Source organism: Mixophyes fleayi, chromosome 9 (assembly GCF_038048845.1).
Source record: "Mixophyes fleayi isolate aMixFle1 chromosome 9, aMixFle1.hap1, whole genome shotgun sequence".
Lineage (NCBI taxonomy): Eukaryota > Metazoa > Chordata > Amphibia > Anura > Limnodynastidae > Mixophyes > Mixophyes fleayi.
The window spans coordinates 29565225-29592418 of record NC_134410.1 but is presented as its reverse complement, the minus strand read 5'-3'; the positions used below and the strand labels follow the sequence as shown (position 1 = coordinate 29592418).

At 39.0% G+C, this 27194-nt stretch overlaps 1 protein-coding gene across 3 annotated transcripts in view; it reads right to left on the bottom strand.

Moving 5' to 3' along the window:
* The window catches only part of LOC142102357 (endothelin receptor type B-like), a 30544-nt gene extending 4447 nt beyond the window's left edge, over nt 1–26097 (bottom strand). The window contains exons 1-8 of one of the 3 annotated variants that reach the window (XM_075187176.1): nt 25883–26097; nt 23366–23504; nt 10443–10967; nt 7865–7977; nt 5684–5888; nt 4509–4658; nt 2613–2746; nt 1032–1140 (exon numbers count right to left, since the gene is read on the bottom strand). In XM_075187176.1, coding sequence (XP_075043277.1) covers nt 1032–1140; nt 2613–2746; nt 4509–4658; nt 5684–5888; nt 7865–7977; nt 10443–10886 — 1155 coding nt within the window. In that variant the 5' untranslated portion in view covers nt 10887–10967; nt 23366–23504; nt 25883–26097. The remainder of the gene's footprint in view (nt 1–1031; nt 1141–2612; nt 2747–4508; nt 4659–5683; nt 5889–7864; nt 7978–10442; nt 10968–23365; nt 23505–25882) is intronic. The other 2 variants (XM_075187175.1, XM_075187174.1) reach the window with 2 other exon arrangements.
* Between the last annotated feature and the right edge of the window lie 1097 nt (nt 26098–27194).

Genomic DNA, 27194 nt, shown 5'->3' with positions numbered 1-27194 from the left:
CGTCTACAATTTGAGATTGATAATTCATCAATGGGTGGCAGTTAAATAAAAGTTTGTCCCAGATGTGAAGGTTTCTGCTTTAAAAATGGAATGCCTACCAGAAGTAATCGGTATGTATATCTTAACATCCAGAAACCACTTATCATCAAGACATGGTAGGATTTTATACCACTGTGTATTATATTAGTTGTATCAAATTATATTTATGAGATCTTTTATCTGGAATGTTTTGAGACTTCGGGGTAGATTTTTAATACCTAAAAATGTATGTATTGCCCATAGCAACAATCAGATTCTATCTATAATTTTTAGAATGTACTGTGTAAATCAGTGATGGGCAACATGAAGTAGCTGGAGCCTCCAGCCTTCAAAGGGGCCACACATAGGAAGGGGGGAAAGCACAGTGTACTCCTCCTCCTGCAGAGAGGGTCACATGACACAGAAGGTGGCTGTCCCTGTTCTGTTAAGTAGGGGGGCAGCGGGCTGGGGGTCCACCTGTTGACCACAGCTGATATAAATGATAGCTAGAATCTGATTGGTTTATATGGGAAACACCTACACTTGTACTTTTTAGAAGATTTCCTAAATCTACCTCATAGAGATTTCCCAATAAGGTTTTTTTTCCTGTAATTAGGAATGTCTTACAGAAAATATACAAAAGTTATTTGATAAATTACCTATTTGTTTGCCCATATTGCTCCTCCTAGTATGCTTCTAATTAAATTGTTTTGCAGAGCTCCTCACAGTGGCTGTAGGAGGAGTCATTTACTGATCATGTGTGCGTATGGGTATCATGTTATCACCAAGAGGCACCAATTAGCATTTCTGGTTTGAGACTTTCTGGATAACTGGTTTGTACATAATAGATCCCATAACTGTATATAAACTGAACTTCTACTTCAGATCTTTTTCTGTGTAATTGACCCTTTTAGCAAATACCAATGAATGGTATTTTTTGGAGTAGAGGATAATGTCTCCCTTTGGTGGGTGTATGTTCATTTCACGGTGTGCTAAGATATAAGAAATCTTACCCGGAAACAGTTTTTGAACTTTCTGCTGACGAAATAGAGCGCCACAGGGTTTATGCAGGAATTCAGTGAGGCCATATTGATCCCAATGTAATTCATGACTAAGAAGAAGCTAAGCAAGGAAATAAGAGAAGTTTTAATGGTTTTGTGTGAAGGTCACATAAAAATAATTCTAATAAAGTGCGGTTGTCTTTTGTGTTACCATTCAGACTGTAGAGCGCCCTCGACGCACATTACAAAGCTCACGTCATGGGGTATTAACTAAGTGGCACAAATAACTACTTGGTACAAATTGCTGACATCAGCCACATGAAGCAATGGTGTGGGCTGTATGTAGAGGATTATGGAGAGTTTGCAGCAACGTGCTAGATACTTTCTGCTGGAGAATGTATTTAGTAAATGATAATACGTACAATAAGCAGTATATTTGCAAACAGCCCCTTAGAATCCATTTTGAACATTTAACCCCTAAAAAAAATAAAAAATGTAACCCCTAAAATGCTATGGTCTAATGTTCTTTACGTACATTACAGTGAGTTAGATAGGAAAGATGTGTAGTGCTCACTGCATAATTAGCATTTGATTGCTGGACAGATAATGAACAAAGAAAAATCATATAGCATTATGTAAGGTGAGGGGGGAGATAGATGGATTTGGGGATGGGTGGCTGAAAAGAAAAGCAAATTTTCCTAAAATTGACAATTTTGATGCATGCAAGAAAAAGTTCATTGTTCAATTGTATAATTTGTCAGATTTTGGGAGAATCAGAGGTATTTTATTATTTAAATAATTTGGTGAGATTACGAGTAGGTCCACATAACTTTAATTCACAAAAGGCACCAGCAAAGCCTGTACAAGTGCTCTTTGAAGCCAGGGCTCCAAATAATAAAATAAGAGAAAAGAGAATGGACTGCAGCATTCACAATTGTTATCCCTAATGTAATAGTATTAATGTAATATATAATGGAGTTCTATGGGAATGCTAATTAGCACCCGTGAAAACACTATTGTACACTATGCTACAGTACAGCAATGAAACAACCCAGCATCCTTATCCTTGCTTCTCAATGAATGTCAGGCATGACGTCATCACGACCGACATTCAGTGACAAGCGGCAGGAGAGAGGAGGATGCTGGGCGCAGCCGGATTTTTTTTTTATTTTTTTTTCCTCTTCCTGGCCCACAGGTTGCAGAGGGGGCAGAGTGAGTGGATGCAGGGGGCACAGTGTGAGTTAGCTGTAAATTATTCTTTGACAGAAATATAATTGAAAAAAATATATAAAGATATTATTTTCCATTGGATTTATGTGTATTATTTTTGCATACAACTAAATAAGTATTTCTGCCCTGACCTAAATACTTATTAAGTTTTTTTGACCCAACTACTTATAAAAAACGGGACTGCTCGGTAATTATTTTGGAGGGGTGCCTTGAAAAAAGTATGGAGACTCTAAGGGTGACGCGAACTGCAAAAGTTTAGGAACCACTGTACTAGACAGTAGTCTCTATTGCCAGGGATCACATGTAACAGAGCAGCACAACACCTTTCTGTTTGTAGTAATGCAGAACTGGCTAGAACCTTACCTGAGCAGCTCACATCTGTGCGGATCTGTCCCATCGTACACTGTTTTTTTCAGGATGCTGCTCACATGCAGAGGCAGCCAGCAGAGGGCGAAAATCACCACTAAACAGAACACTGTCTTAGCCACTTCTCTCCGCTGAAACAAAGCAATGAAATAAAACAACACAGATCACAACTTGTTTCTAAATGACAGTAATTACTTTGGTGTCCAGCGACTTATTTCACTTCTACGGGGGTAATGTCCTTAAACCTTTCACTTTTCACATTTTTCAGATATTATTGCTTGATAAACCTAGCAAATATTATATATTGATCTTAAACAGATCTTCGTTAGGTAAACAAGTAGGACACAAGTCTATGGAGTCCTATTTATTATGCTGCGATGACCAAAAAATCCAGAGAAAACAGTTCTTGTTTTCTCCAGAGTATGGTCATCGCTCTTCTTCCAATTTATCAAGGGGTTAAAGAAGGAGAAATCTGAGATTTCTTTTACCGTAACCTGTATAACCCTAATCACTGAAGTCCCCATAGACCTGTATCAGGTCAGTGCTAGGCTGTTCCTTAATCACCCTTCCCTCCGCTCCAAACTCATTCATTGCCACACGCCCTAGTGGCAGGTATGTGCAGCAACTTTCTCGGGGACTCTGCTATGCAGAACATTGGTGAACGGGATCTACCTCCCAAATCTCCTGCCTGTGGAACAAATATGTCCCTGAGTGTGACAGAAGGACAGAGCTCTCAAATCGGGACAGTTAGGAGGTATGGAAACATATCGATGGTTGTAATCCAAATCTCCCCACACTGCTTTCTCTATTGCTCTCTCTACTCTACTCTCTCTATTCACATAGACAAATCACAGTGTGCCCCCTTCCTGCACTCAATATAGGAGGAGCTCGGTGACAACAGGAACTCCTCATACACTGAGTAAAGGAGAAAGTGAACTAAGATCACTGTCAGGACGAGTGGAAGCTAAGTGGGTGCCACAGGCGCCGCCTACCCTGGATGCGGTTCTCCCCCATCGGATTCAGAGACAGCGCTCTACTCAGCTTTGGTATTGCACACCCCACTGCTTCTTACCATAGCAAATAGGAGATTGAGGATGGCATCTTCTATTCCACAGACTGGGCTGTGACATCATAGCCCAGCCCCTGAGGAGCAGCAGCGGACAGTTCACAGGTAAGAAGATGCTAAATGCTGTGTCTCTACGGCAGTGATTAGCGATCAGTGTGGGGACATTAATAAACACTGAATGAGTGACATCACATCACTCATTAAGTGTTTTAGGCTTCCCTAACCATAGGCATTAACGGTAGTGCTGGCCCTGATGACAGTATTATCACCCTTCCCCTGCTAACAATCCCTAATATTCTGTTTCCTGAGGGGAACTGATCATTACACCTCATGGCAGACACTGTGTGCACTTTAATACATAGGGTTATGTATATTGAATAAGTCACGCCTTTGCTGTACTGAACATATATACATGTGCAGTTTTAAATGTTAGCATTATTCTCTTATCCAGGATTCACTAAATAGCTTGGATACCACAGGTAACTGTATCCGCAGCTGTGTGCTACCTCCTGATTGTAGAATCAAATAAGGCCATATCTGCCCAGGCTACTCATGTCCATGTTCTAGTAAGCTGCACCTGACCATTGTAAATGAGGACTGCACAGGTAAAACTGGAACTGGTGCAGATATAGCCCATATTGCAGGAAACTAAGGCAGCTATCTCAGGCACCACATTTTGAGGATCAGGAAAATGCTGGTAATTCATTTAAAAAACAGAAAATCTTCCGGTTTAAGTCTAAATGAGTGATTTCTACCTTGCTGGAAGATTAATGAGACAGCATTTGGCTGATTCAGCATATACTACTGGTTTAAAGGTTTGTTCCTACCTGCTTCATGTGATCATTCAGTGCTATCCTCATTCCATTCTTCATGCTCAGCATCTCGCAGGACATCAGAGTGTAGAAGACTCCAGTGCAGGCCAATGGCAGGCAGAAGTAGAACCCAAAGAGCCACCATACCTTCACTTCTTGATAAAACTAGGAGAGGGAGAGAGATTATATTGATTGCTGGTTGTCAGATGGATATATCATGTATGTTGTGTCATATACAGCTCATCAGCCTCCCTTGATTCGGATGTAACCAGGTTTCCTTTGTTTCATCCTCAGTATGCATCCACAATTATATTTCTACTAGTTTGGACAAGTATAACCAGACTGTCTCCTAAATTTTGCTATGGGGTTGGGAAGATGCCATGTTCCGTGGATAGAAAGATAGTACCCCCTAATAATTGAGTATTTTACCAAATACCCCATAATGTTTAGAATTGTTTTATCAAGATCTGAAAGCTTTTACCCTTGAATGAATTAATTTTTGCAAAGGTTTATTAAATAACCCCCAGATTGTGTGTATTTTGTTCTTTTGTATTATAGTACATTTTCTTTAGTATTACAGGTGAAAGAACTCCTTGGGGCATAGTTACTAAACTGCAGTTTCGAAAAAGAGATGTTGCCTATAGCAACCAATCAAATTCTAGCTGTCATTTTGTAGAATGTACTAAATCAGGCCTGTCCAACCTGCGGCCCTCCAGGTGTTGTGAAACTACAAGTCCCAGCATGCCCTTCCAGCTATCAACTGGTTGTTTACTGGCAAAGCATGCTGGGGCTTGTAGTTTCAGAACATCTGGAGGGCCGCAGGTTGGACAGGCCTGTACTAAATGAATGACAGCTAGAATCTGATTGGTTGCTATAGGCAACATCTCCACTTTTTCAAACCCGCAGTTTAGTAAATATACCCCCTTGTTTCTGAGGCACTTTGTCTCTGTGCGCAAATTTAAATGTACCACATGTTTACACACATGTTTACAAATCCTGGATTAGGTAGTTGTTTCATGTCATTGTTTGTTATTTATTTGTACTGCAATCTCCTCAATGTACAGTGCTGAGTACAATGTTGGCACTTGATGAAATATAATAATAATTAATAATAATAACAATAACAATAATAATATAAGAAAAAAAGTGCATAGTGCTTATTTCATAGTTCTGAAATCTAGCCTGTTTACCGTCATAAAGCCTGATGACTGTTCTAACGGCAACATGCAGACTCGCATAATTTGTCCCTTAAAATCCAATTCCACCAAATCAAAGGCGATGGCTTCTGGGACCGCCAGAATGATTGCCACTGCCCAGATCAAAGTGAGTTCTATAGCTTTCCACATTGGGATTCCAATGCCTTGAATTCGGTTCCAGGAGGCCACCGCTCGATACCTGCCAAAAAATCAAGTAGAATACAGTATTGTGTATCAGACAGTTGATTTTTATTTATCAATAGTTAGAAAAGACATATACTGACCAAGCAATTATTTAATTTTAAAGTGTTGATTCAAAAACCAAACTTTACAACCAGTGGTGGACCTAACCATTGTGGGCCCTAATTATAGAGCCACCTGGCTAACAGACTTAGCACTGATAGGGTAGAAACAGGGTAAGACTGGCCCACAAATGGATCCTCCAGTGGACCCCAGTGGCCCTTCCTTCTGCCCGCCACCACTTTTCTGGCAGATACTGGCTTGTACGTTCCCTCTACAGACTACTATGACGAGAAGTGGTTTTAACCACTAGACTACTCCCAGCACTTTAATTAGAGGACAATGCTTCTCATTAACCAAGCAGCATTCCAGGACTAATCTAGTTATTATAAGAGCTTCCTGGCACTTCCCGTATAGACGAGTATGATGAGGGGGCATGGAGTGTTCAGTGCCAGCAGTGATGTTGGGACCTTCATTGCATAGTCACCAGAGATTGGACATATGCATCTTTAAAGCTACCAGAGATTTGAGGTCTGTATCTAAAAGCCACCGGAGACTTGAGTTCTGGATCGCAAAGCAATCAGAAATTTGTGAGTCTGCATTTTAAATCCATAAAAAATATGGGGATTGCCACTGTTTTATCAGCAAAAGTTTGTGGTGTATATATAATATTGGTCATTAAGATGCTTTCTGAAGTGTATATTGGTCACTAGAATGTTCTCAGGATTACACATGGGTCACTGGAATATTCTCAATACTGTACAATGATCACTAGAATTCTCAGTGCATTGTATATTGGTCACTAGAAAGCCCCATGGATGTCAATACCTATTCTGTTATCGCCATCACAGGGTGGCAATAATAGTCCAAGAGCATTATTGTTTTTCTAAAGCATTTTTTAATGCATTCCAGTTTAAATATATATATATATATATGTGTGTGTATTGTAAATTAGTGTTTTTTCTTTTTAAACTTTCATTTTCATTGTTTACTAAGTGGATTGGAAGCCCACATCTGGGCTTGCAATTTCAATGCACATGCATAAGTCACCTCACGCTTGTGCACATTTGCATAGATGGTGGCTCAGTGGTTAGCACTTCTGCCTCACAGCACTAGGGTCACGAGTTTGATTCCTGACCAGGGCCTTATCTGTGTGGAGTTTGTATGTTCGTCTCATGTTTGTGTGGGTTTCCTCCAGGTGCTTTGATTTCCTCCCACACTCAAAAAACACACTGGTTGGTTAATTGGCTGCTGGCAAAATTAACACTAGTCTGTGTATGTGGCCTAACGCTGTAAATTTCTAGGCTGCTCATTAGATACCTCCCTTCCTTGAACATTCCTACCCACGGGACAAACATGTCCCCGGGCAGGACAGAGCCCTAAATTCGGGACTGTTCCGCTGAAATCAGGACAGTTGGGAGGTATGAATTAACTTTTACTACTTCAGCAGGGGCTGAACTAATAGTTGCAGGGGGTGTGGCGGCTTTAAAGCCCAGAGGTGAAGGGTCCCCAGCAATGCTAGGTCACCCCTACCTCCTAGAGCCCTGATTTTATGGCAGGCCCCCGCTCTGCATTAACCTTGTCATCAATCTATATGGCGGTTTAGAGCAGCCTTAGGGGTATATTTACTGAACTGGGTTTGAAAAAGTGGAGATGTTGCCTATAGCAACCAATCAGATTCTAGCTGTCATTTTGTAGAGTGCACTATATAAATGACAGCTAGAATCTAATTGGTTGCTATAGGCAACATCTCCACTTTTTCAAAACCGCAGTTTAGTAAATATACCCCTAAGTGTGGTGACTATACTAGATTCTGGCTACTAGATCACCACTATGGGCAATAAATAAGGCATCAGTAAGCACTGCATACATTGTCAAGCACATGATAACTTCTCACCTATTGTCCTGGGAAAAGACGTAAATCTGCAGGCTTACCTGTCTATGCTCAGAGCGCACAGACTCAGCACTGTGACACCCACCGAGGCCTTCTGGATAAAGGGAAGCAGCTTGCACACATGTACTCCGAATGGCCAGTTCTCAGCTAGTAGCTGTAAGCGCACAGAGGATAATAAATGATATTATGTTTACTTTTTAATAATAAGCAATATTTTTTTTAAATGCAATTACCTAAACCCCTAGGGCTTCCTCCATCCAAGAAAGTAGCTACCTGGTTCTCTAACCATGGGATCGTCAAGCAGAGTTTTAAACTGATAGATCTCCAATGATATATATACAAATTCCAAATGCAGAGGTGTAACTAGGGGCTGGGCAGCATGGGGCCAGGTCACAGACAAAACAAGGTGCATAGCGGGAGCAGTATCAGTTTGGAAAGAAAGGTAGTGCAGGGTTCAGAATTCGACATATGTATTTTACAACAGTTGTCTGAGCCTTGAGTGACATAGAAGGGAGTTGTCATGAAGATGTCATGGTAAGAAGAAAGTTTTGCAAGGGAATATAATTACAAAACTCTTTGCTGTTGAACAAAATGACCTACAATAGTTACATCTTAATCCAGATACATCCCTGTATATTTTATTTCAATACTTAAAAAATAATTTTCATGCAGTGTTTTACTATAATAATATTATTTTCTTTAGGATAGGATAGTAGTGCCCAAGAATGATGTGGATTTAGGAAGTTCTAAGGGCTTGCCAAATTGTGGGACAAATACCCTTTTCAGTTTTCAGGGCAGGACTGGAGCAGCTGGATACATAGCCATTCTTCCTTTTATTTGTTCCAGCTCTAGAGGGTAAATGTATCAAACTGAGAGTTTTCCGGTGGGTTTGAAAAGTGGAGATGTTGCCTATAGCAACCAATCAGATTCTAGCTATCATTTTGTAGAATGTACTAAATAAATGATAGATAGAATCTGGTTGGTTTTTCAAACCCGCCGAAAAACTCTCAGCTTGATACATTTACCCCTAGATCTCAGTACTAAATTTTGACTGAATGACATAATCAAAGCTGCTGGCATTGCCATTTGAATGTGACTGTCAACAATACTACTGTTGTTACTGACTGTCACAATGTCACCATTTTAAACATGTTGACAGAGTGACTATGTCGACATTAACACTGTCATAATTTTGGTGTCAACAGTATAAGTGTCGACATATTCACTGTCTTCAGAATGACCACATTCCATCTAGAAAATGCATGACTCCACCAAAAGAGATTTACACTGCATTTTAGCTGTTCTGTGTCATAAAGATTTCTACTTGAAAAAAAGAGGACTGGCTAAGCAGATGCTTCCTTTTTGGCTTATATATATTAAAACCACCAATATGGAGGATCCATCAGCTTAACATATATGAGAATAACAGCAATTCACCAATGGAAACATGGATACCATGAGACCATGAAATGCACCTGAAACCCTGTGTCTCAGAGTCGGAACCCATGTGGTAGATTTATTAAAACTTCTAAAATGGAAAAGTGAAGGTGTTGCCCATAGCAACCAATCAGAGTCTAGCTATCATTTACCTAGTGCATTCTAGAATATGATAGCAAGCATCTGATTGGCTGCAATGGGCAACACTTCCACTTTTCCTTTTTAGGCATTTTGGTAAATCTACCCCCATGAGTTCTTAATCAACCCTCAGTGGCAGCATATATCATCTCTAATTAATTTCAATGGATAATACAAAATTGAACCACTTAATTCTGGTTGCTAAGAAAAGAGAAAAAAGAGACATCTATTTGAATCTCCATGAGACAACCATTTAGATTTTACCCTGAACGGGGATCACTTACAAAAGTACAAAAATGTTGGCTCAAAGCGTAAATGCTTTCTTTTAATATCACATGCTTATTTTCGGCAGGTCCTCCCATTTATATGGGTAAGCACATAAGGTAGTTCATCAAGAAAGTCGCAGTTCTGCAAAACTTCAAGGTGTCCGCCTATAATTTCATTGGTGTGACTTTGGCACCAATCAGTTGCACTTTATAGGGAAAGTATATTTATATACTTTTTTTTTTATACTTTTTTATATTATAAAAATGGCAATACCATAAAAACACCCAAATGTACAATAGTTACAAATGTGGTAATGTCAGAGACAATTTCTCCTTGCTGTCATAGCTTATTAAAGTCATGAATAAGGCTCAATCAAACAGCATTTGGAGAGGAAAATGAAACATAAACGAATTAGTGAGATGGTGGAAATGTGATAGCGGGCAGGACTTTGTAGTCACGTCTTACTTTGTTCATCACACACATTTCTATCTGACCCCCTCATTCTGCCAATGATCGCACTGAGCGTATGTTTGGTTACTAATGGTTACAGCATCTTATTTTGCACTGTTAAATCTGAAAGAGGTTCTCATAAATGTCCCTGTTATCTTTAATAAATAAATAATTGATGGTGGAACCAAAGTTTTTGTGCACCACGCATCAGTCGTATTACCCTTAGTAAATGACCCACATTGTGTTTTTATTATAATTCCTACAGATGATGCACAACACATTTGAACACTGTACACACGCGATTAACTTCAATTCATATGAACAAACCTTATATATATTGATGGGAATAGCGATGAGGATGTAGAACAGGTCACCCAATGCAAGACTGGCAATGAGGACGTTGGGTCCGTTCCTCATGCATTTATTTTTGTATATGATCCTCAAAAGCGTTGAATTCCCGACAATCCCCACAAGGAAAATGACACAGGACAGGATGGTGGTGACGTATTTAAAGGCGTGCTTGATTTTAGAGCGGGAGAGACAAGGAGGTGGTCGTGGTGGTAGCATATTTCTATAGTCCTCCTCTGAGATATTGCCAGCGTTAGCCTTTGGGCTGGTGTCCAGCTGTAGGATGTGGTCGGCTTGCTCCTGGTTTAACGGCTGTGATAGGTCAGAGATCCCTTTGAGAGACTGCGGTGTTGGGGAATATTGGCAGGAAACGCCAACAAGTAGGCACACCATCCACACAACAATGACGGATGTAGGAGGCATCGCGCCCTTGTAGAGCTATAGCTATAATACTCGGTGGATCTGTAGACTCCAGTTGGATGTCTCGCTTACCACATCAGTGACCTGTTGAAAATTGAAAGAGATTGACATAAAAACAATGCTTTCAGATATTGAAGAACATCGTTAGGCAGAGTACATTGCTATCATCATCATCACCATTTATTTATACAGCGCCACTAATTCCGCAGGGCTGTACAGAGAACTCACTCACATAAGTCCCTGCCCCATTGGGGCTTACAGTATAAATTCCCAAACACACACACACAAACTAGGGTCAATTTGATAGCAGCCAATTAACTTACTAGTATGTTTTTGGAATGTGGGAGGAAACCGGAGCACCCGCAAACACGGGGAGAACATACAAACTCCTCACTGATAAGACCATGGTCGGAAATTGAACTCATGACCCCAGTGCTGTAAGGCAGAAGTGCTAACCGCTGAGCCACCCACAACATTGTTATGTTAATAGCTTTGTAAAGCACCTTAATGGAAAACTGAAACTGTTTAGAGAAGCTATATCATCATTGCTAACATTTTAAAATGTTTTCCAGAGAGACTTTGCTGCTGATCTGGTGTATCCACACGGTTATAGTACCAATCATGTCAGGTTCACCCAATGTGATATTAGTATACGTTTTGTATTTTACACAAACATTGACTTATAAATCCTAGGGCGTAAGAGAGATGAATAGATTTGCATCTAACATGCAGAAAAAGATGAATTGTATTGTGGACTTGGTCCATATTAAAAATATGGACATTCCCAGGATGAAACTATCCAGGCACATATTTGTAGAACCTGGGACTTTATCTTGACATTAGGGGCAGTTACATGCAAAAAAACTCTTCCATTTAGGATAACAGACATTTGTGTAATGCTATTTACATGTCAGTTTTTTAGTCGACATTTTACACATAAGTTATTGCAAAAGTGAGGCAGACCAATCAGGAGACCTGAAGAGAGATTGTTTCACCTTATTGAGGATCATCATTGCCAGATAGGGTTTATCACTCAGCAAGTGAAGCACTGTGGAGACGGCCTCCCTGTGGTTAAGGAGGGTTTTTAATTACTCCCAGAATACAAATACACCTCTCCTGTTTATGAGAGCATACTGGTAAGTGCAATTTACATGGATTTGATTCATTATTTTGCACATCGGGTTTTCAGAGCATGTCAGTACTGAGAAGGATTCCCCCTACAGACACACAGACAGGTTGTTTTGGTGCTCCTGCTACGTACTTAGCTAGGATCCCCATAACTCTGCCCAACTCCACCCTTCTGACCGGCCAACTCCTCCATATATTAACCTATTTGTCTCAGCAGAAATCTAGGTACACTTGCACAAATCGAGGTGCATGATCCAATGCTACCGTTGTCATTTATCGTTTCATAAATGGCCTCCTAAGTAGTGTTAGTATAACAAAATATAGTTTCACACTGTGCGATGTACTCATAATATATGGAAAGGTGTGTAATATTTAATGTAACAGAAAGAGCTTTACATAGTTTGACTCTTTGTTACTGAATGGTGGAAGCCTTGGTACTAAGCCAGGGCAGCGAATGTTCCTAGTTCTGTTTGCCAAAATGTAATGCTAAAATATTGAAAAGAATGTGAGAAAAAAGCCAGCTCCATATCGTAATATAAACGGAAGACAGAGATCAAAATGTGATTGTTAATATTATTTGTAAAATTAAATACAATTGAATTATAAATTACACGTTCATTTTGATATTTTGTTATGATACTTATCTTGCTACTATTAATCTTATTCAATGTTCAGCACATTTTTATAGCTCTTCGTCAGTTTTTGTTAATTAGATCATCTGCTAAATTTAATTTTGCCTGTAATTTTACACAATGTTAAAAGTTAACAGTTTGCTCATAGTTTTCCTTTGAGAGCCCAACAGAAACATATTAATGTGCTCTGTTTAATTCCAGTTCTATGTAACTCTGTTCATCTGACGTGTGTATGGCGGTCTCACCATGCTTTTGCCGGCAGCAAAAGCCGGCAAAAGCATGGTGAAACCACAGTAGAAAAATGTGTGTGGAGCGTCAGGTAGGTTCCCTGTGGTGGCCTTATATGTACAATACAGTGATAGTTGAAACCGTGTGGGGGGCTACAGAGGTAAGTGGGGTAAGAGCCCACACATAAAAAGCCTAGAGGGTCAATAAATGTAAATCTCGGTCTGCAGGGATACATGTAGTGCTGGGTACACTGATGGTGGGAATGGTAAATATGGGTATATACTTTGTCATCTTTGCCCTATACCAACTTGGCCAGCAACCAATGCTCTAGGATTACCCCATTGCATCCTCGGTCTACCAGTAAACATTTTCACATGCTCACAAACCATGTGCAACACTACTGTGGTAGTCGTGGTATCCGCTGATATTTGGCCTGTCAACATTGGGCCCTCAATGGCCAGGATCTGTATAGCTGCCACCCTTGCTGCACCGGGCCCTGCTCCATCTTGCCATCTTGCCGTGGCTGGGGTCAGCAGGGAGCTTATTGAGCTCCCGCCCATGTGACCATGTCAGCACAAGCCCTTTGAAGCCCCGCAATGCCATGTACACAAGTTGGCATTCTAGGGCTCCAAAATGTAAATCTAAGGAATCTTTCATGTCCCCTTCCTCTCCGAATAGGAAATGCAGATTGACAGAAAAGTGAGGTAAGTGACGTGATACGAGAGTAGAAATATTGTGGACCCTCCTAAATGTTACAATGGGGCCCACAAATTCCTGGTTATATCCCTGTCACGGTTTGTGGGTGAAAGCTGTGAGCCAACCACTCAAATTCTTTCACCCAAGCCATAGCCCTTTGTAGCCTTTCCCTATTTCAAGTTGGTTATCTCTTAACCCAACCATGCCCAGAAATCTCTCATGTTCAGGGCTTTAACCAAACCTGACCCACCATAGTCACATGCAACACACGAGTCTCTTATGTCTTCTTCATGAACTCCCATTTTGACATCCAGCATACAAATAATCTTTTGTCCTTGAAATGTGCATTGTTTTATTGTCCAAGGTCATGAGTGCCCTGTACCTCCTGGGGCGTTTCTCATGTAGTGAGTAGTGAATCCAAGCTTTGATGACCTATGGTGAGCAGCCAGCAGAACAGCGTAAGAGGCAACGTAAAGAGCAAAAGTACAAGGGAAGCATTTACTGCAATTTAAATAGGAGACATTACCAAAACATGCCCTCAGGTATCATCACTTTATTACCAAGTGTAAATCAGATCTGAGCAGCATAATACATTGCATTTAGTCAACATTTCCTGTTTCTAGAATCTTATGAAAAGACATGTGTATGGGTGTATTAAAAAATACTGTACCACAGATTATCAACATGCTCATTGTATGTGGTGCAAATACAGAGAGTCAATAAGACCAGAGTTCTTACAAGCAGATCATTTTAGGAATAGAGTATCAAAATAAATTCAGTTTTTGAGCTGGCTTATGTGTGAGATGTTCTGCAAAATATATTATTATTTATTCCCCAAACAATAAGTAGAGGTGATATGTTTTACAGCACTAGTGATGTTAGTACACAACGATAATCTACAAGTTTCACCTGTATAATGACATGAAGAGACTTTATGGGGGCATTATTAAGCTGCAATATAGCACCATAATGAGATTGCAATACAGCGGCATAATATCTTGTATACAGCTACAATAATCTTACACAGGGCAATGCCCCTGTCATTTCTGCTAGAAATCTGCCAGTTTTAATGCAAAAAGTCAAGGAGACAATCTAAAAGACAGGGACAGTGATGTTCTAGATCAGGCCTGGTCAACCTGTGGCTCTTAAGCTGTTGTGAAACTACAAGTCCCAGTATACTCTGCCTGCTATCAGCTGGCTATCTACAGGTAAAGCATGCTGGGGCTTGTAGTTTCACAACACCTGGAGAGCTACAGGTTGGCCAGGCCTGTTCTAAGTGGTGAAAAGTTTTTAGGTCAATATGTTTAATTCCTGTAAGAAACAAATCTATGTAAAATGTATTCTTACTTTTACTACTGGACTCACCTAATAAAGGGGAATATAATCTTAGTAACATTTTTTTTGCTATCACGCAATAGTCCTTTAGTTTGTCTATATCATCTATACTGGAATTGAAACTGCTGGAGTTACTGATTTTAACATTTTACAATCTAGTCCACAGTATTCTATGAGCTGAGATGAACAGAGGAAATTGTTTTACATGGTCTATGGTTGAAGAACATGAACAGCAATGGTCGACTTTCCTTACTCCAGATCTTGTTGGTTGGATAAGCATTGTTTGAGCAATAGTTCCTCATCACTGGAGAGACAAAGGTTGGCCATACTGGGCTAAAAATTCCTATTGTTAATTTGCTAATCACTAACTTTCTCTATACTGGGAGGAGATTCAATTAGCCATAAGGTCCCATAGAAACATTACAAATCATATCTAATTTAATCGAATTAATTGGGCAGCACATTGGCTCAGTGGTTAGCACTTCTGCCTCACAGCGCTTGGTTCAATTCCCGACCATGGCCTTATCTGTGTGGAGTTTGTATGTTCTCCTTGTGTTTGCTCCGGTTTCCTTCCACACTCCAAAAACATACTAGCAGGTTAATTGGCTGCTGTCAAAATTGACCCTAATCTCTCTGTGTATGTGGGTGTGTATGTGTCTATATTAGGGAACTTAGACTGTAAGCTCCAATAGGGCAGGGAATGATGCGAGTGAGTTCTCTGTACAGCGCTGTGGAATCAGTGGTGTTATATAAATAAATGATGATAATCTCTCCCTTAGAATCTGATTGGCTGCTATGGATGACATTGTGCATAGTGAACTATATTATCACATAAGCCCCACAAATAAAAGCTTTCTTAAAAAAAGAAGTTATTTACCAGTTCCATGCTATAAAATAAAAATAGCATAATGCCAACAAAATGGAAGATATGCAAATCATTCTTTCTATGTGCCTTTGGCTAACTATACATTCTCTAGAATGTAAGCCTTCATGGGCAGGGTACACTCTACCCTTTTTCTCCTGTCTGATGATCCTGTCTGTATGCCCCTGCAGGGGCAAACGCAGGATTTGTAGAGGGGGGTTTCCACACCACGCCACCAGTGGGCGTGACCAGCATGCATGGAGGCGTGGCTATAATTTTAGACAGTGCTTGGCTGCTTTCCAACTCTTCCTATCCCCATAATATACATGGGCAATGCTGCGTGCACTACTGTTAGGTGCATGCAGCTCTCCCTTTTCAAGCAGAGCTGTGTGAAGCGGGAGCAGGGTCCAGCCACCTCAATTATACAGTGCCCCAGGCTTGGAGTGGGGTTTCCAGGCACTAGAAACCCACCCCTCCCCCCTTGGTTTGCCTATGCCCTGTTACATTGAATGCTGCATATGGTATGCTGTATTGTGCTATTTACTATGTTAACTACATGTATTGCTGTATTTGTTGTATTCTAATTTTGCAAAACTATTATCTGGTTTATACATTAGTATTGCATTTATGTATTATTACTGTATGCATTTTGTTTTGTATTGATGTACCCTTGTTGTACGGCAATGTGGAATCTATGGTGCCTTATAAATAAACGATGATGAAGATAATACCCCTGGCTTAGTAGTATAGATACAAACAGATTTGTGATGATACATATCCAGTTTGCATAAAGTTGTTTTAATCCTATTAGATGTAATTAGTGTGAAACATAGAGCAAAGTCTTCTTTAGTGTTTCAAAAAGACTTTGAATTTTAAATATAACTTATGGAATATTTAAAATAAATTTTAAAATAACATTTACATCTTCTGTATTTACAGTACACATGCTCCAAAATAATTTGAAAGGTAAAATGCTAAAAAGCGAGTGTAAAATGATTTTTGAATATATATTTACTTGTGTTAAATATGGTACTGTAGTGTGCTTTTAGATGTATAATGCTGAGTATTGTAATATTCCATGGTAAATTGTAAGGCTCCGTATGACATGGGCAGCACGGTGGCCTAGTGGTTAGCACTTCTGCCTCACAGCACTGGGGTCATGAGCTCGATTCCCGACCATGGCCTTATCTGTGTGGAGTTTGTATATTCTCCCCGTGTTTGCGTGGGTTTCCTCCGGGTGCTCCGGTTTCCTCCCACATTCCAAAAAAAAAAAAATATTAGTAAGTTAATTGGCAGCTATCAAATTGACCCTAGTGTGTGTGTGTGTGTGTGTGTGTGTGTGTTAGGGAATTTAGACTGTAAGCTCCAATGGGGCAGGAACTGATGTGAGTGAGTTCTCTGTACAGTGCTGTGGAATTAGTGGCGCTATATAAATACCTGATGATGAGGCTGTATGATAATATATCTTTCTGCAGTGTAACTTTATATAAGAATATAAGCAATGCTTAGAAATAGAGATCAGTAAAAAATGCATTAGTTTTAGAAACCATAATTAAGTATATCATTTGGTTAAGGGTTGACACGGGAAGCTAACAAAAATGATTATCACAATATTAAATACGGAGGAAACTAGCAGAGAATTTGACATATATATATATATATATATATATATATATATATATATATATATATATATATATATATATATATATGTGTGTGTGTGTGTTTTGATTTTTTTTCTTTTGTTTGCACTTAAACACATTTTCAACAGATGGAACTTAAAATGTTTTTCTTCTACACCGTGGGCGCAGCCATTTTGTCGGCTGAACCAATAATTGATGGCAAATCAGTTCACTTGCTAAAGGATAGCAATGGACTTTCTTTTTTTCTGAAAAATCTCTTTGTCCACAGTCTGGCAGCTCATAAAGCCCTAATTTTTATTCATCACAGACTTATTTGGCTTAGACATATTTTAGTAACAGAATTTGCTATTTTTTCACATCGGTTATAAATAGCAGATTTACAACTAGAAATATCTAATGCCATGTAACATCATGAAATAGATTGTTAAAAAAACAACATGGTTTTATTTTGGATTTTCTAGACTAAAGATGGGATTGTTTGTTGGAGTCATTTATAGCCCAAAAAATTAGAAATTCTATATTTTATCTAACAGTACCATATATCCCTTCATGGCCCAGGGCAATGGAAACTTTCTGCATCTACAGAAGACATAATTCCACTTATCCATGAATAATGCCCTTCTTTCCCCAGTACAAAGAAGTGATTGTGTTACTTTCTTTCACTGTCTCCTCAGTCTACTGAATGGTGAAAGCTTGGTAATACGTTTTAGAGTAGATATTTTTAAGTTTAAGGGGTATATTTACTAAACTGCGGGTTTGAAAAAAAGTGAAGATGTTGCCTATAGCAACCAATCAGATTCTAGCTGTCATTTTGTAGAATGTACTAAATAAATGCTAACTAGAATCTGATTGGTTGCTATAGGTAATATCTTCACTTTTTCAAACCCGCAGTTTAGTAAATATACCCCTAAGTTTCCATTAAATTAAAGCAACATTGCCACTTCAAATGACCTACTACTATGAGTATATTTGTTTGATTCTGTTATGTTATTCCTATGTTCTTTGTGTATAATGGATTAGATTACTATTTTTTTTTGTTATCGAGCATTCTACTCATAGTGGAGGCTGACCCAGTATCCAGCACTCAGTGCTTTAGTGCTTCAGTACACTTAGCTACTTTTTGGACCTCCTCTGCAGGAGATCCTCGAGGGTAAGTGTAAGGGGGTGTGATGATGAATTTTGCCAACTTCACAAGAAAGAGAAGCATGATCCGAGAGAGTCGCCCACTCTTCCAGGACTCTGAGAGTACTTCCGAAATTTGTGAGTCTACTAGACATTCCGGGGAAGTAGACAAGTACGACGCATCAGTGATGTCACTGATGTCAGCTGCATCTTCATAAAGTTGTATTGGCTGCAAACTAACTACCTCCATGTAGATGATGGGTCCACTCAGGGCTGGGGCTGGCATATCCAGAGCCCCTTACTTGAGTTTGCGTTCGTACTCCTCCCCCGTACCCCAGCGTCTATTCCGATTTCTGTTCTGAGCCAGGACTCAGATGGCAAGGGGGTACCTTGCTTCAGGCGGTCTGGTGGGGCGCTCCGGTAAACGCGGCACCCTACTGTCACACTTACTACGCTTTGCGCCAGCCCTGGGTCCACTCATGAAATGATCACTAAACACTAGTCCCAAAACATAGGTTGAGTAGCTGCTGACAAAATTAACCTTAATGTTCTCTGTACAGCGCTGCATTATTGGTGGCGCTATATAAAAAAAATATAATAATTGATTTCTTTGTTTACTGACTATAAGTAAATTTAGTGATGGTTGATCACCCAGCTCTGTGTGAGTCTGCGTGCTAGTTGCTGCTCGTATCAGCCTTATAACTATTTTTGAGTTTGAATAAGGTTGGCAGCTCATAGGGTGCCAAATGCCCCCTAGGCCCATCAGGCAAGAATAACACTGCTTGGGTGACCAGGGGGTCTATTTATTATTATCCAGTATACCACTCATTATGTATCTCCTATGGGGGCAGTTTTTACTGTTCACCGGCATAATAGCGCTGACAACGAACGCAAAAGGTGCATTGCACATGCGCAATGGTATTTGGCGGGGGATCAAGTGAAGCCTTTCCGGCTTCACTGTACACCACAGGAGAAGGTAGGCTTACCTCATCCTGAGATGGCGTTAATATGCAGCGAAAAGCAATGCTTGATAAATCGCTTTCATCGCGGTTCCCATAGAGTTCTAAGGGCACTACGTTAATAAACGAAAAGTAGGTTTATGCAGAAGAAATCTGATATTTCTCCTGTGTTAACCCCTTGATAAATTGAGTGAAGACCTGTGATAGCCAATCTCCGGAGAAAACTGCTGTTTTTTCCAGATTTTGGGCTTTTGCAGTTTGTTAAATAGACCACCAGAATGTTGGATAAAAGTGATTCTCCACTTACAGCTTCAACATGAATATATTCGGTTTTAATGTTCCAGACAACTTTTATTTGTATAATTCTGAAATTAAGTAAATGATATTTAAGAAAAATCATCTTAAGTTTAGTGCTTGTTTTTATCTTCCAGGCATCTCTTATCTATAGAGGACTTATTAGGTAAAACATATGTCTGCTATTATTCAACAGATCCTTCTCTCCTTTTTCTAAAAGTAACAAAAATATATTTTGGCAGGTCTTCAGACATACCATGCTATAATTCTCTATTCCCTTCAACTCTTGTATTGATGACTGACAATGATTATACAGTAAATATAAGCCAGCAGTAAAAATATAAGTTTACCTGGAATTTCAACAGATGTGGATCCATTTTATCTGCATGGTGACATATTAAAACATGTATGAAAGTGATTAAACTTTTCAGGCTTCCCCTGTGCAGTCCTCCAATTCAATCAGCGTCACCTATATAATAACTGGTGCAGGCCTAGTACAGAACCTGTTTCTTGTCCAAAGTACAAGTGTGTGTGTGTGTGTGTGTGTGTATGTGGGGAGGGGGGGGGGGCTGACAACACAATTTGCATACCTTCCAACTGTTCTGATAATTTGCAAAACGGAGCAGAGTTTTGCTATCCCTGGCAGGGAAGTGTGCATTTCTGGGCCCACTTTGTGTCCCAGTGTGTTCTGATTCTATGATTGAAGGTATGAAATTGCATCATTACGCCCCCCCCCCCCCCACTTTCCAAATGATGCAATCTCTGTCATCACTCCTTGGGGGCGGGCCGTGATGATGCAATTTGCATCATTTAGTGTCATCAAGGCCCAGCCCACTTCCAAATTAAGTGATGTGGGATCTGGAAGGATGGCAGACGTTCTAGGGTCGTGGGCAAGTGTGTCTCAGCTATACAAAAACAACCAAAAAGCCACAACTCAGTCAGCTTGTGCCGTAGAAGTAGCTGTGTATTGTAGTGTACAGTATTTCTTTAAGTTGTTAACTAAAATACATTAAACATGCACAATATAATGGATTCTTCATTCAATTATAATCACTTTAAAATGAAAGCAAGGTAATCAACTACTCCAAGATGTTCAGATCATAGACTCCCCGTATGACGTTTAGAACCTGACCATCTGTGTATAGTCGATTACTTTACTTTCACTTGAAAGTGTTTATAATTGAATGAAGGATCCATTAGGTGGGACAAGTTTAATGTCCTTTATTTAACTGTGTAAGTTTTAATTGTGGTACGACTATTTTCCATGTGTCTGTTTGAATGATGAAATCCTTATGGATCTGGGTCTTTGGGTACTTTTTCCTGGTATTAGATGAAATTAAATAATTATATGAAATATGGTTCTGTATAGGCTATGAACTTATTTTCTTATTTTCATTATTTTTTATGATTACATTGTGTTTAAATTCATGTTTTAAATGTTTGTATTAGTTTATTACATTCATACAGCTTAAATGTGTAGTATGCTCATCCAGGCCAATGAATCAGGTGCAATGTTTCCTGTTTGGTTTCTAAGAATTAAAAAAAATACATGTAAAATTAAAGTATTTCTAAAACATGGATTGAGTGACCAGGATTAGTGATGTAAAGTTATGTATTTGGCTGTTCAGCTCATACCTAAAAACTTCAAGGGGGAAATCTACTAAACAGTTAATTTTTTGGGTGCACACTTCCTCTGAGGCTTTCACTTCCAAACTAAAAACTCAAACCTCTGGCAATGTGTGCTGGTCCCAAATCGCCCAGAAAATCCCAAGGAAAAAAGAGGAGTTTGCGAGAGGTGAGATTGCTGAAACCACCTCCTATCTGCGCTATCTGGCCATTCAGAACATAAGAGGAGGCACAATACACTTATTAGCAATCATTATTTATTGATTAAGGAGACATAAATAATGATTTTATGAGGACTAATTCTTTTATAAACCTATTAAGAGAACAAAATAATGTATGATTATATAAAAAGAGTGATATTATTTTAACAGTATATTAATGGGGCTATTTATTTTATAATTATATTTTATATATTATAGGGGCAATACTATGATTGCTAACGGGGGCAACAATAATTTATTTAAGGCACTACATGTGCCAGCATGCACATGGGCAGTAAATCTGATGTTTTTAAACTGCCAAAAATTTGCAGAAATAACGGTGGTTTTACTATACCGCATTTAAGTAAACCTTCCTTCCCCCCCCCCCCCCCACACACACACACATGACAAGATCAACTACTGAGAATTTCCAGGTTAGGCATGAAAGATGGCTGTAAAAATATTATAGCTCATTTCTATTGGCAGCATGGTGGCTTAGTGGTTAACACTTCAGCCTTACAGCTCTGGGGTCATGAGTTTAATTCCCGACCATGGGCTTATCTGTGAGGAGTTTGTATGTTCTGCGTGGGTTTCCTCCGGGTGCTCCGGTTTCCTCCCACACTCCAAGAACATACTAGTAGGTTAATTGGCTGCTATCAAATTGACCCTAGTCTGTGTATCTGTCTGTCTGTCTGTCTGTGTGTTAGGGAATTTAGACTGTAAGCCCCAATGGGGCAGGGACTGATGTGAGTGAGTTCTCTGTACAGCCCTGCGGAATTAGTGGCACTATATAAATAAATGGTAATAATAATAATAATATAGTAGAGCAGCCAATGACTTCTGTATAATGTTTCAGTGGTGCATTTTCTGACTTTAATACGCCCGTGTTTCCAAAAAAAAGAGAACTGTGATACCGTATAACAGACAGTTTGCCTGTTAGCATGGAACCAATGCGCTGTAGAATGTCAGAGAATTAGATTTCGCGGAGGATGCATGCTCATTATGAATAAGGACAGAGATCGGACAAGGTCAGAGGATGTAAGATAATGAGGAAACACAATATATCTTAACAGAACCTCATTGACGCTTCACCCCAAGCTTCCTGATTAATAATACTGCTACTGTATATAACAACATTAATTTATATTATTTAGTTTTTTAGTTGATGTAAACAAGCAGTACATTCCAAGTAGTGATAGCCTAAATGTTATTTTACTTTTTATACCCTCCCACTATGTATTGCAGACCCACAGACACATGGCCGTGTGTATCCATGACAACCATTTCCAGATGCACCATAAGCTACCAATTTAACATTCATTTGTTCTAAAGAGCGAATAACATCTCATGTAAAAATGCTCCACAGAAAACAATGATTATTATTTTTGTCAGGTACAAAGTTTTCTGTGTGGTTTGGACCACATTCAAATAAACAAATTTATGCACAGATAAGCAGCAAGTTATTACTCAATATTCTGAAATATTTCCCTGTGTCACTGATATTATCTTGTGTGGAAATGTTGAAATTGTTACCTATTCAGGGAAGGAGGGGTGGGGGGCGGATAGGTCAACCTAGGATACAGATACAAATTGCTTATTCAAATATAAGTTTCAATATGTATTGTAGCCTTTTTGTTAGACTATCCAGTACAAGTTCCCCCGTGCGTAGGTTTGTCAGTTCATCTCATTAATAAGGGACACTTCTAATTTACACAGATTCTCTGGCTGGAAGATGTGGGATCATGTGAGATTATTACCTCAGGCTATATCTATCTCACCTGGACCCAGTCAGTCAGGCACAGACCCTCTGTAAATTATGCATGGAGGTTAGAGCATAAACAGCACTTCGAATAAGGATCAAATCCCATGGGTAATATCATTTCTTTTTTATGGAAGCTGGAAAAAAAAATGTGGTATTTTTCCCATTGTATTTTTGAAACTTTTACTTTTTTTGAAAATCCATCAAAAGTTGATGCTTTTATTTTAATCTATTCATTTATCCAAATGTGGACATGGTGATACAGTGTTTTACCATGGAAAATTAGAAAATGTAATGATTTTTACATCGGTAATTATTTTCACATGTAAAAGTATGCAAGTTTTCTTACTTAAGATTAATATATTACATTTATGCAGTTACATTTATCTTATTGTAGTACAGGAGTTTTGTATAGGATTTAAGTTTCAGCTTATGAAAACCATGGACCTGTCAGACTTGACCAAATAAAGTCTATACGGGGTAGATTTAGCAGACCTTCGGAAAAGGAAAAGTGAAGTGTTGACGATAGCAACCAATCAGATTCTAGTTATCACTTATCTAGTACATTCCAGAAAATGTTAGCTAAAATCTGATTGGTTGCTATGGGCAACACTCTACTAAACCTTTTTAAACTGTGTTCTAAATCTACACCTAAGAATGTTCCAGTTTTTATCTGAATATGAGTAGTGTTACTTTTCCCACAGGACATCATGTTTATGTTTTTTTTACCATAAGTGAAAATTTCATTGGGAAAGAACAATTAATGATCAATATTGTTTATTAAGTTTATGTGAGATGAGATGCAGCACAGCACAAACGTATTGTACTGTATGGGGTATATTTACTAAACTGCTGGTTTGAAAAAGTGGAGATGTTGCTTATAGCAACCAATCAGATTCTAGCTGTCATTTTGTGGAATGCACTAAATAAATGAAAGCAAGAATCTGATTGGTTGCTATAGACAACATCTCCACTTTTCCAAACCCGCAATTTAGTAAATCTAGCCTTATGTATCCTAAGGTTAGCGCCACATAGTGTTTCTTCTTTGTTTTTCTATAGTGGAAAATGTCTGTGCTCGTTTTCATAAGTCATTTCTAAATGATTTTTCCACAGCCCAAAGATGCTACTCTAAATATTGAGCATTTCTCTGGCGATTTTGCGGTTTGACATGCAGACAAAAAAGGGGCTACAGATCTGTGCTAAATAGCAGTAAATATGTTCTGTGTGCCAGAGCTTCATTTCGTAGTAATCAGCTGGTGCATCGCTGGAGGAAAATTTCTGCTGCAACATCATCGAATACCATTTAATGGATATCCTTGGGAACATATTTGCAGTGATTTTTACTGACATATTAGCTGTGGAAATAAATTGCCCAATTCATAACTTTCTAAGAACTATTGTGACAGAGAAGATTTATTTTTTCTAGGTCCAAATTTGTTATATGCCCAATTTGGTCCAAACAAGTATAAAAAGGAATAATACCAAACAAAGCACAAAAGCAAGTGAGTCTACACAAAACAAAGTAAATAATTACAGTTTCTAATCATTTCTGAGGAAACAAGCAACAACAAACAAATATACAAAAAAAGAGCAGGCTAGCTGGCCCAGTAGGTTCTTTTCTACCGTTGAATTCTACGTTTCTGGTACAGATAATGATGTATTAATATATTGATAACAAGTATTGGTAGATTTGAAATTTCAATGACATCAATGAAATTTAATACTGCAGGTCTTTAGCTACATCAGTCAAAGAAGCATCATTGTTGTTAATAAAACTGTTGGCAACAAAATAAATTCACATATTACACAGAATACTCTAAGAAAAAGAGCAGTACAATAATGCATTGTGAAGAACTTTTCATTTCTTTTTAATCCCCTAATTCCAGTGCACAAATCTATGTGTAATGTATGTCAGTTATAGAAAAAAAGGATTCCCAGATCGCAATAAAAATGCAACGTATGACGGCTACATTATTTTTTTTTGAATTTCAGCGCAGTGTCGCTGCCTGCAACAGGAAGTTGGGTCTTCGTGTCCCTAATGTAAATTTATGACGCAAATCTCTGATCATCACAGTTTTACAACAAAGCACTCAGCATGTATCACACTTTGCACAGAGGTTATTCATTAAACAAGCAAAATTGGTTTAATAAATAACCCTTATGAGAATAATGACGTGTCTGAATCAGTCTGTGTGACCTACATTTTGTAAACCCTTTAAACTGGAACAATACATTAGTCCACACAGTCTATACATAGGTAAAAAAAAACTCCTCTGAAACTTCTCAACAATTACTTCTCTTGGATGCATTTACTTGTTCAAATTAATATTGATAAACCAGTCCCTTCTGATGCATTCATTATAGTATTGCAATACAATTTTCCCCACACAGAATATTCAAAAACATTTTTCAAACAAAAAACAAACAAACAAAACTATTTAAAGGAGTTAAAACTACTTCTGGAGTTCAAAACATTTTAGCATTTTTAAAGTACTGTAATATATTGATTTCATACCTGATAGTTTAGCAGTGTCCTGAGTCTGTTTATTCAAAGCACCTCTGCTTCGCACTGCACTAACAAGCTGAAAAGTTACAAAATATATCCACAAGATCACAAGTCCTCTGGGTCTGTGTCAGTGTTTAAGGGTGAAGTTTAATCATTTTTGCTTTATAGGATGCTCTTACAAGGACCAGTGACTATATACTGCACTGAAGGCTGCCCTTTAGCTATGTCTGGCAACAGCCAATGGGGTGTAACAAGGGGGCAGGACCATCTTAGTAGTATGACAAGCACATTGGACTTTTCAAAAAAAAAAAGTCATAGGGGAAATGAACTGTGCTAAATGCAGTTTGTCTGTGAGAATTGTATGAAGGAGGCAACTAGTGGACTCATTGTGTTATGTCACTATAGGGACAGCCCCTCTCTATTATGAAAGCATCCATCCATTTTTGCAAAACATATCAGATAAATAAGTTTATGTGTAAAACATGAGGGAATGTGTCTAGTTCATTCCCAGAAAGTGATCAGATTGTTCATTATCTATACACAGTGCAAGGGCACTAGGATTGTGTCATAGTTCTAGGATTTCACAAGAACAGACTAGGTTAGTGCCTACTTTGAACTTGGTATTGAGCAACTGTGTGCAGCCAATGTGGCAAATTTGAGCATCTCATTTAAATTGACAAAAATTAGCATAACGGGGCTAGACTGTAAGCTTGCTTTGGTCCTATGCACAGTGGCAGAGTTTGTGGTCATTTTGAATACCAGAACTGGGATTACAATGAGATTGGGAAAACTATTAAGATCGATACTGCAATAGTGCAAGTGATGCAATGAAATACCAGACATGCACATCTCACACATCAAAATATATCAGCTCTATTCCCCAGCCTTTGGTCTGGTTCTCAATTGTTCCCTGCTCTTTTCACTATTTTAGCGTGTGTGTGTGTGTGTGTGTGTGTGTGTGTGCACTTGCACAAAAGTTGTATCGACAGGCTGAGCATATGTGAACTTCCTATAACTGCATCAATGAGTGTGCGGCTGAAGCTTATTTACACCAGTCCCCTCCAACAGTCCATGGTGGATGCAGTATTTGTACTATGGTGTGCTTGCTCCTCTGTGTATTGTTACAATTTAATTCATGTGATTACTCATTGCTGCTTGTCTGCCCACTGAACCTGGCCACCTGCAATGACTCTTACCTTGGCTGAGTAACCCGATGACTTGACACTGTGCTGACAGCATGGAAGCCTGACTGAAAGGTCCTGCTACTCTTTTGATTGGAGGGGCACTACTAGTGGAAAGATGCATAAGGCCAGGGGCAGGG